General features: G+C 48.6%; 3 protein-coding genes across 8 annotated transcripts in view; 2 read left to right on the plus strand and 1 right to left on the minus strand.

Annotated features, from left to right (window-relative positions):
- LOC113204137 (bromodomain and WD repeat-containing protein 3) overlaps nt 1–3,251 on the plus strand; it is a 36,880-nt gene extending 33,629 nt beyond the window's left edge. Inside the window, exons 23-25 of the mRNA XM_052264691.1 lie at nt 51–207; nt 281–487; nt 592–3,251. Of these exons, the coding sequence (XP_052120651.1) occupies nt 51–207; nt 281–487; nt 592–1,766 (1,539 nt within the window). The 3' untranslated portion in view covers nt 1,767–3,251. The remainder of the gene's footprint in view (nt 1–50; nt 208–280; nt 488–591) is intronic.
- Nucleotides 3,252–6,353: 3,102 nt separating this feature from the next.
- On the plus strand, nt 6,354–7,520 carry LOC113204119 (peroxiredoxin-6-like). The gene is made up of 3 exons (XM_026419138.2): nt 6,354–6,588; nt 6,720–7,094; nt 7,199–7,520. The coding sequence occupies exons 1-3, from the start codon at nt 6,506–6,508 to the stop codon at nt 7,401–7,403; spliced, it is 663 nt and encodes a 220-aa protein (XP_026274923.1). The 5' UTR covers nt 6,354–6,505; the 3' UTR covers nt 7,404–7,520.
- Nucleotides 7,521–7,699: 179 nt separating this feature from the next.
- Nucleotides 7,700–10,295, minus strand: part of LOC127748936 (uncharacterized) — a 102,675-nt gene continuing 100,079 nt past the window's right edge. For all 6 annotated transcript variants that reach the window (XM_052264703.1, XM_052264700.1, XM_052264702.1 and 3 more), the window contains 2 exons: nt 9,479–9,725; nt 7,700–7,857 (listed from right to left, as the gene is read on the minus strand). In XM_052264703.1, the coding sequence (XP_052120663.1) occupies nt 9,562–9,725 (164 nt within the window). In that variant the 3' untranslated portion in view covers nt 7,700–7,857; nt 9,479–9,561. The remainder of the gene's footprint in view (nt 7,858–9,478; nt 9,726–10,295) is intronic.

Below are 10,295 nucleotides of genomic sequence, written 5' to 3' on the forward strand. Positions count from 1 at the left end.
TTTGTTTATTTTTCATTGTAAGGTTACTCATTAATTGTGTATCTTTTCAGATCTATGCCATGACATGCAGGCTCTCATCTCTGTTTGAGGATCACATGAAAACAATTATTCAGGATTATAAGATGGCGCAGATTCGTTCAAAAATGTCTCTGCTTAAAGGAAAGAAGCGCATTGCCATGATAGCCATGAGTGGAACGGATGCCAGTGGTAAGAAAGTTATTCACCCTATGTATGTCCTGAAAAATGCATGTGAGGTAACATATTTCTTTATGACTTGTAGGTGGAGAGGATACTCGTCCAACAAGTCGAGCAAGTAGTCACCCAAGTAGTAGTAGTGCTGCTCAGCTAAAACAGAAAGAAAATGCTGATGGAGTCTTTGAAAATGACCATGATGATGAAGATGATGAAAACAATGAGTGTGAACAGGATGAGGAGGAAGATGATATTAATGCACCTGGTCCTAGCACCCGTGTTTCCAGAGTCAATGGTAGGAAGATAATGTCTGATTTTCATTCACTAGATGTACTGTCCACTATTATTTATCCTCTAAAAAATGTTATTTTAACTCGATTGATCTTTCTTGCATCCTAGGCGTCTCAAATGGTAATAACTTCAGAAGAACATGTAGAGGTACTGCAAAAAAGGCAAACCCATTGCAGTCACATGAATCGGAGGATGAGGATGATGAAGATGAAGTTGCTCCTGCACGGGCTGCAAGGTCTTCTGGTATTAAGCGCAAACAGTATGAAAGTGACAATAGTTACGATTCTCAGCCCAAATCTAGCAAAAAAAGGAAAACGGTCGTAACTCGAAAAAATGTCTCTAATTCAAACTCAAGGACGTCTTTCAATGATAGCGAAGACACTGAAGCTTCTGTGTATAAACCAAGTACCCGTTCTGCGAACGGACTTAGCACAAACGGAAGGGGTAAGGGAAAAGGGAGGGCAACTGGCCGTCCCAAGCGACAACACAATGGGAGAAACAATTCACTAGATGATGACAAAGACAGTGATAACGGGAGTGAGACTGATGAAGAAAATGTAAAGCACAAGAAAAGATCTAGTGTTAACAGTAGAGTCATTAAAAAAGTTAAAGATGAAAGCGATAGTGCCAGTGATACTTCAAGCAATAGCAGTGATGATGATGCTGAAGAAACTGCGGATAGTGATGAGAGTGATGAGAGTCTCGACCTACATGCACCCCCTTCTAAATCAAGCCGTGCCACCCGAAGTAAGAGCAATTCATTTGGATTAGAGAGAAACAGTGATGAGGATGAAGATGGGAGCGAAGAGGAGGAGGAGGAGGAGGAGGAGGAAGGAAGTAAAGCTATTAGCAATAAAACTGACAATAGTGAAAACTCAGACTATGATGATGACAAAGAGAACGAGGAGGAGGAGGAAGATGATGACATCGGACGTTCAGCACAAAGCAATGCAAAAGGCAGATCAAGCAGAGGTGGCCGTACAAGCTTTAACTACAATGAATCTGACAGTGAAGACTCTGATGTACCGAAAAAGTCTAGCCTCACTGGGAAACAATCAAAAAGGCCTGTGAGATCGGCTACCAGAAACAGACGTCCCATGCAAGACTATGCTAGTAGTGATGAGGATTATGGGCAGAACAAGTCATCAAGCCGTAGAAGGAAATCCTCAAAACCCAACTATGTAGAGGAAGAGTCTGAGGAAGAGCCAATAACAACAGTAAGCAGTAGGGGTCGTGTACGGAAGGTGACTGAAAAAGCACGTGCTCTTTATAATAAGCATTAAGTACTAATACAACTGCTATCATGCATTGTTGATATTCTAGGTAAATGCATTTATGTTCAGTTTAGAGCAGTGACTGAATGTTATTTAAAACTGCTTCAGTACCCCCGCCCCTTCAAAAACAAAATAAAATAAAAATAAAATATTCTTTTGAGTTAGTGTGAATCTATTGACTGGTGTATTCCAGAATAAGATGGCTCTGTTTCTTGGTGGTGAAATTTCCTTTGTTAGTTACTATTTTAATGTAAGGACAACAGTTTTGATCTCATAAGTGAGATTTTCTCTTACTTTTCTCTGAGGCACTGCCTTTAATAATGTGATAGGCATTACTGAATATTCAGTGATGCTGTTAGATAGGTAACTTGGTAATGTATAAACAAATGTGCTTAAGTGTGATAAGTGAAGTAGTTGTAGTTGAGTGTAATAGTTTGTAATTTGTAAGTACTGAATTTGGTCATCTAGCGTGAGAGTTAGTCAAGAGTGTAATATTTTAATTCTTTTTGAATTATTGGTTAGTTTTCTTAAATTTTGAATATTTGAGCTGTACATGAAGCCCTCCTGTAGGAATAAATTTGTGATTAAGGGTGTACTTAAATAATGACCACTGAAGTATACGTACTTTGCTGTTGTAATTTGTAAAACATAGTGCAGTGTTTTGTTTTCTCCATTTTACTGTGATTTCTACTAAAACCTGACTAGACATAAATATTAAATATCTATGCACTTTTGACATCACATTGCAATCTCCCCTGATTTAAAAAAATAAAACAAACAGTATGAGAAAAAATTGCTCTCATTTTTATATTTTGTGTGGACTTTAGTTAGAGGGTGTATATCAGATATGTGCCAATCCCCAGTCTTTGGTTTACTGCTAAGAGTGTCTCTTCCAGTTAGAAGTCTTATCTTTTTCATGTGCAAGTAGTTTTATTTTGTTTTTTTCTATACAAACCAAAGCTGTAAGACAGATACTCATTGTTGGATTTTATTGCAGCATTAATGTAAGTGCATGGAAAAAAACTGGTTTATTCTGGGTTATCCAGACTGTCCCATAGCAAATGGGACATCACCATGACCATTTGTAAGTTATAAGGAATTTATTTTTCTATCAGTTTGTGTTCATAACCTTTTAGTAAATTCAGATCTATACCTATATTATCATGACTCAATATTTTAGATTCAAAATAATGTATGTACTCCATCTTAATTAAGACAAGGATTTATGCTCAAAGTTATGACTAGGGTTATCTGTACATTGTTTTGGCATAAAGTGCTGTGTTAGGTCATTACCACCTCCTTGTATCTTCTCACTTGGAAATATACATCTAAATGGATGGAAATCATAATAATTTTGTTGTTAAATAAACCATTCTTAAAATCCAAATGTTACACTTTGGGAAGGATCACTAACAATCAAATCAAGACTGTATTGAGATGAGATGTGAAAATGCCAACTTAATTTTTCTTTTCAATAAATGAAGAAAATTTAAATCTAACATTACTTTTTATCAGAACACTCACCCATACAATGACAAAAACCAGTGAAGGAGGTGCACGGTCGCACCCAGCCTGCCGGAGTTTCGACGGACCCTGAGTGCACAAGCGTCATTAGCGCCACTCCTTAACACGTTGCTCGCGGCATGACCACTATCTGGTGACGCTCTCCATGTAAAATCATAGACACCAAAATTGAGCAACAAATGATCAACAGAGCGGGAAAAAGTACAATGGCTGGGATTCGATCCCTGACCCTACGGTTTCGCGTCGAGGAGGTGGACTTGATCCGGGAGACCAAGACTCGTAAAGCAGGACCGAGTTCTGAACTCTCCGTTGACAAGTGGAGCCGACAGCCGAGCGGCGAGCGAGCTGACGTGTGGTCGGGTAGGGTCAGGGATCGAATCCCAGCCACGGTACTTTTTTCCCGCTCTGTTGATCATGTCTTCGGGAGTCAGCGACCGCCGAGATGCACATATGTCGCCGAGAGCAATTCATCAGAGCGGGAAAAAAGTACCGCGGCTAGGATTCGATCCCTGACCCGACGGTTTCCGGACCACACCCTAGCGCGCTCGCCACTCAGCTGTCGCCTGCTTCAGTGGACGGGAATGTCAGAACTCGGCCCTTCTTTACGGGTGTCTAGCTGCCCTATTGCACGCGTTCAGGTCGGGTCAAGTCCACCTCCTCGACGCGCTGCAGCCCGGGTCGAAATCTGGCCAGAAACACGGAAAAGAGCCAGTAAATGGAACCTAACCTAACCTCCGCGCGCCCGGGGGGCTCATTTACTGTCCATTTTCCTTGTTTCTAGCCAGTAGTCGACCCGGGCTGCAGCGCGTCGAGGAGGTGGACTTGACCCGACCTGAACGCGTGCATTCCGGGGCCCAAGACTCGTAAAACAGGACCGAGTTCTGAACTCCTCGCTGACAAGTGGAGCCGACAGCCGAGCGGCGAGCGCGCTGGGGCGTGGTGGACAAATGACTCTCGGACCAGGGTTCGAGTCCTGGTCGGGCGAACATTTTTTTTTTTGCAGAAGAGGGGGGGGCGGGGTGCTGAGTAGGCGGTCAGTCTACCTACCCATGTCGGCGGGTCTTCTGTCCTAACCCTTAGTCCCCACGCCGCAAACTAATAAATAGGAAAAAGTGAGACTCTGTCAGCATTCGAACCGACAACTATCCACGTCCCGGGCGCGCGCCCTACTAACTGAGCCAATGAGGCTTTTGCATGGCTGAAGCTGATCTTCGCTTTGGCTCACATGACCCCGAAACATCTGGCGGAGGGGGTGGGGGTCTGTGGACTAGATTCGAACCAGCGACTGTTTGCGTACCGGGCCATCACATCAGGTGTGGCAGGGCTGTAAAGTCATGGCCAGCGGAGCGCGAAAAATATCGCAAGGCCGAGTCGAACCAGCGACCAGGTTCGTCCTGGGCCCGGACGCTACCGACTTGGCCACGACGGAACGATACAGATCACAACTTTCGGCGGCATTCAGATCTCAGCTGTGACTGACGCTCGAACACACTTCTCCAGCAGAGCAGGAAAATTGATCGCGGACGCGGGATTCGAACTATCGACCATCCCCGCGATCTGCCACCGATCACGCTTTAACACGATCGGCTACCTGCTTGCGCCTCCGGAGCCGAGGTCTGAGCTCGGTCCTGCCTGAGACAAAAAGCGACAAAGAAAAATTTGCCCCGCCCCAGAGTTGATCTTAGGGCCGACAATTTTGGTTCGGATGAAGCTGAAAGCGGTCATGTCGCCTGTAGCTACAATTGTTTAACTACAAAAAAGGGGCGTGTGGTGTCGGACATCGTATGTTGCCCCATTTGTGACCACACTTTTGCGTAGTACATGAACCGGGACGTGTCTACAGGCATTGATATCTTTCGCTTTAGTTCTTAGCGCTGTTTACTTCTGGTTGATATTCTAGCATTGGCGGATGTAATGAATTCGCCTTTAGACCCCAGAGAACACAGTTTAGTCAAAATGACATCAAGTGATGCCAGTGTCAAAATTTTGTCATTTTGGTGGCCTGATTCGACGTCATTTTGATATCACATGATGTGATGTCAAATTGTTGTCAAATCAGGCCACCGAAATGGCTAAATTTTGACACTGACATCACTTGATATCATTTTGACAAAACCGTGTTCTCTGGGACGGTTCAGTTCGAGCTGACTCGGGCACTGTAGGCTGTAGCTACAATCGTGTAGCTACAAACAGGGACCTCCAGTGGTTTGGGGGGTCCCCGGACCCCATTGTGTGAGTTTAGATGTGTCCAGGTCCAGGGCTTTTCGGATTGTCAGGGATTATGTGCAGAACAGGTCCTTGCCTTCTGCTTACACTGTGAAGGCTTCGGATTTCATAGTACCCAAAAAGGATGTTCTATAGTAGGGCCGTATTAAGCTGACTCTGGCCGCCGGCATTGTGGCTACAAATAGGGACGTATGTGGCCACAATTTTGTGGCCACAAAGAGGGACGTCGAAGACACTTGGCCAACAGAGCAGGAAAAATGATCGCGGACGGGATTCGAACTACCGACCATCCCCACGCTCTGCCCCTCTGCCAAACGAGCACGCTTCAACACGCTCGGCTGCCAGCTCGCCCCTCACGGTTATAGTTATGAGCTTGGACCTGCCTAACGGGAGACAACAATCGATAAAAAAAGTTTGCTCCGCCGGGGAGTAGATATCAGAATAAGGGCCGAGAGTTTTGGTTCGGATGAAGCTGCATTTCCCTAGGAAGCAGACGCTCTCTCATTGTTTTTTTGTCTGATTAGTTGTCTGTTCGTTACTGAGGTATTTGTAGCTTTACTTCAAAATCCAAACAGCAAACAGTGATTCACATTTACCGATCTGTTAAATTCGAAAACACGATTTGGAAAACTGTCTCCGTAAAATGTACAGTACCCGTTATCTAGAGTGCTTCATGGGATAAAACCCGCCCACGGCAACCGCACACGACAACTCGTGCACGCCAACCTTCGACTTTGATCCCAGATCTGGCGAGCGGCGCATTTCATTGTGATATCTGTATGTTGGAGGGGAGAACCAGATCTGGCCGGCCGGGCTGGCGCTTTCCACTGCGCGCGGCGCGCGGCTCGTTCTGGTCGCGAGGTCGTTGCTGACGTAGCCCGGACAGCCTTATCCGGCCCTGGCTGGGTATAAGACGCTGGCCAGATCTGGCCGGAACATCAGTCCCACTTCGAGCTTTACCCTGCGTGCCAGCGTCGACGAGACCAAACACACTCAACATGAGGATCGGCCAGGTCATCCCCAACTTTACGGCTCAGACAACCCAAGGGCCAATCGACTTCTATCGGTGGCAAGGAGAATCGTAAGTTGTTCAACACCTTTTTACCCTTGCACGCGACCGTGAGTTGGGCTCGGCAGTCGGCAGCTGGCACCAGAGCCATGATCAAGCAGGCGCTACGTCTTGTTCTGACGGTTTGGTCTGTTCTGCTACAGGTGGGTGGTGCTGTTCTCGCACCCGTCCGACTTCACGCCCGTGTGCACCACGGAGCTGGGCCGCATCGCCGTCCACTTCCCCGAGTTCCAGAAGCGCAACACCAAACTGCTGGCTCACTCGTGCGACAGTCTGCAGTCGCACAAGGACTGGGTCAACGACATCAAGTCGTACTGCCTCGACATTCCCGGCGACTTCCCCTACCCCATCATCGGTGACGAGACCCGAGAGCTGGCCGTGCAGCTCGACATGATCGACGAGGACCACAAGGACGACCCCGAGACCGCCCTCACCGTGCGCGCACTCTACATCGTCGGCCCGGACCACAAGCTCAAGCTGGCCATGCACTACCCCATGTCCACCGGCAGGAACGTCGAGTAAGCGTGTGAACCAAATCCTAGCCCAACAACAGGGCAGTGCCGAGGGCAGAGCCGCCGCACATGCTCGACTTGCTTCTCAAACCCGCTCTTCCTTCTTACAGCGAGATCCTGCGCTGCCTCGACTCCCTGCAGCTGACAACCCGCCTGCCGTACGTGGCCACGCCTGCCAATTGGACCCCGGGCACCAAGGTCATGATACTTCCCAGCGTCAAGGAAACCGACATCCCCAAGCTCTTCCCAAAGGGCGTCGAAAAGGTGTCCATGCCTTCCGGCGTCGTCTACGTCAGAACGACTACCGACTACTAGGCGCCTCCGGTAGCTTGCGTCGCTTTCGTAACATTTATTTGCCTGTGATAGTGATATTCCGTATTTCCCCCATTCTACATTTTACATTAATAAAACAATATTTATAAAACAATCTTATTCTTGGCTTCGTTGTTCGGGCTTCAATTCCTGAAGTGACATTAACGGCGCAAGTGCCAAACCTAATGTCTCTGTTTGTGTATTGAAAAATTAAACGTTGCTAGAAATTATGGGCACATCCCGACTCTCCGACAGCGCCTAATAAATCGCTGTTCTACTAGAATAAGAGAGATTAGAGATGGAAGCACAGGTATGACTTTATTTGAACAGTACATTTTAGAATCTTGTCGTCGTCGTTTTTCTTATTTGTCTTTTCGCTTGGAATTCGCTGCCGTCTGCATCCGTGAGGTTCGAGGTGATGCGTAAGGAGACCGGTTGTAGAAAGTACCACCGCCACCTGTACCGAAAACAGATAAAATCAAATCAGTGCCGTTCATTTTAGTAGGTGACAAATACTGACATCGTTGCTGTTATTCTCTCGATATCCGCACCAAAGCGCACCAAAGACCACGGTTACATCCATCCCGTAATTTTATTTCGAAGTAATTTCAGTCTAAACCATAGTTAAGGGCTTAAGGGTGACCCGTTCAAACCAATCGATCTTCTAAAATCGAAGCTCAACCCTTTCGATCTCATTTCCACCTGTGAGTACCGGGTGTAACTGTGAATGCGCAGCAGTGTTGCGGGATTGCATGCCCACCAGGGCTGCAGGGGCCATGGCGCCTTACGGGCGAATTTGGTAGGCAAACCCGCAACACTGCTGCGTATTCTCAGTTACACCTGGTACATAGTTCCCGCGAGTGCCTCCCTACACTGCCGGAAACAGCGTCGTCTTTCAGGTTGTTTCAGCTTCCCCTGCCGCTGTTCGTTGCCCTGATGGGAATGGGACGCCATCATCGTGTCTGCCCGCGGCGAAGAACACCATGATTGTTATCGTTGTCATTGACCGGAAGGGCTCCCGCTACACACACAGTCCATTTCCCAAATAGAGGAGCGCCGAGCCTTCACGGGTCTTCGCGCTTGGAAAAACCACACACCATGATATTGTTGATCGTGCGAGCTGGAATGACGCAAGTAAGTATTCGATGCTCTTGAGTGCAAGGAGAGAGAAGAGAGACGTTTACAAAGACAATATTTGTCGAACTCGCATTGGAGGCGGATTGATAGAGCAGCGAGCAATGTGGAGAGAAGACAGTCTTCTGCCATATAGGTCTGTGTGGACACACGGGAGGAAGCAGAATGGCTGGGTGCGGCCGTCTTTTCCCCCAAGGTCATCTCCTTTGTAGCCCCTGCCCAGCGGCGCATAGGCAACCAACTCAACGGCCGAGTACAGCGCTGCCCACCCAGCAGGCGCTTCATACAGAACACACCTCACCTCGCCTTTCAATTCAAAATCCGACAGTACGCCTTCCCCCATACACACCACACCCCATCTTCTGAAGGAAAGGTTTCACTGACTGCTGCACCCACAGAGCAATAACACGCAGCAGCATTTCATTCATTCACAAGAGGGCTGTTAGACATGATGGTATGGGGCCAAAACGGGCCAAAACCCTTTACAAGGACATCACCGCAACCACCTCCTCGCCATCTTTGCTCTGCCGACGCCTTTCACGTAAATCGTACAACGACGGCGCTGCTGAGCCTTCCACTGCAAGACGTACTCAAAGAGCGCCGGGATGTGCTTAGCATCACACTAGTTGCGAACATGCATGCATACGCGCAAAGAGGCCCGCACAAAAATGGTCTCTTACTCGAGTAGTATCAGTCCCTCTTTTTTGCAAATAACAAGCGCAAAGAGACCAACCAGGAGGCGAGTCGTAACAACGTCACATGGAACCTCTCACATCGCCGAAAGATTGTCAAGTTCGCCAGCAGGAAAACGGGGGAGCTGAAAAGCGCGGCAAGCGGGACAGCTCGCACCACAGAAACCACTTTTCTGATTCGGCACCGTTCTCCTGATTTCCAGCAGCGGCACGCCAAAGTCGAGTCAACATATGAGGCGGCATATGGCTTACTTGACACGCTCATCCTGGTGGAGCTGAAGCTCCTCGCGCCCCTGAAGTGCTGTCGGTGGCGCGCGGACCGCTGCGGGTGCGCGTCAGCCCCGTGCTCCCGCCCGCCGCCGCCGCCGCCGCCGCCGCCGCCGCCTGCCTTCTTCCTCCTCCTCTTCTTGCTTCGCTCGGGCCGCTCGGCGTCTCCGCAGCTGCAGCAGTACACCTGCACGACGGGCTTGCCGCTCGCCTTCGCGCCCAGCGAGTTGATCTGGAGGGGGCACACGACACAATGATCGCACAGTTACAACCTTTGCGAAAGCAAAATTCCAAATCCTTCGCCATTGCGACGCACCGCTTTGCAGTTACAAAGCAAAACCCTTCCAAACTACGGAGGATTTAGCATTTTGTTTCGAAAGGTTTTAACAGTGCGGTCGAAAGTAAGTTGGTCGCACCCGGCACCGCGACCGCGACCCGCACGGTCAGAAGGGATACGGGTCGGAACGAAACCACTAACCCATATTAGTTAGGGTACGATTGCATTAATTAGACGTCCCCCGGCAACAAATCGAGATATAATCGCCCGCTCCCCCGACCCCTTCGGGCGGTACAGGTGCCAGCTCAAGGAGCGCCCCCCGGGGTGACGCGAGGGGGTTCTCTCGCTCTCGCCCACACGCGGGCACCCCCCGCACTGTTTTTCAACGAATGTGACGTCACATTCCTTGAATAACAGTGCGGGCGGGCCGCCCGGCTTCACTCAGCTGATCGGCGGGTTGGCCTACCCAGCCCGTGACAGGCGCCCGCGTCGCCTCGTGAGGAGTGCAATGCCGGTAAGAACACG

The sequence above is a fragment of the Frankliniella occidentalis genome, unplaced genomic scaffold, assembly GCF_000697945.3.
Source record: "Frankliniella occidentalis isolate FOCC.00 unplaced genomic scaffold, Focc_3.1 Scaffold21, whole genome shotgun sequence".
Classification (NCBI taxonomy): Eukaryota; Metazoa; Arthropoda; class Insecta; order Thysanoptera; family Thripidae; genus Frankliniella; species Frankliniella occidentalis.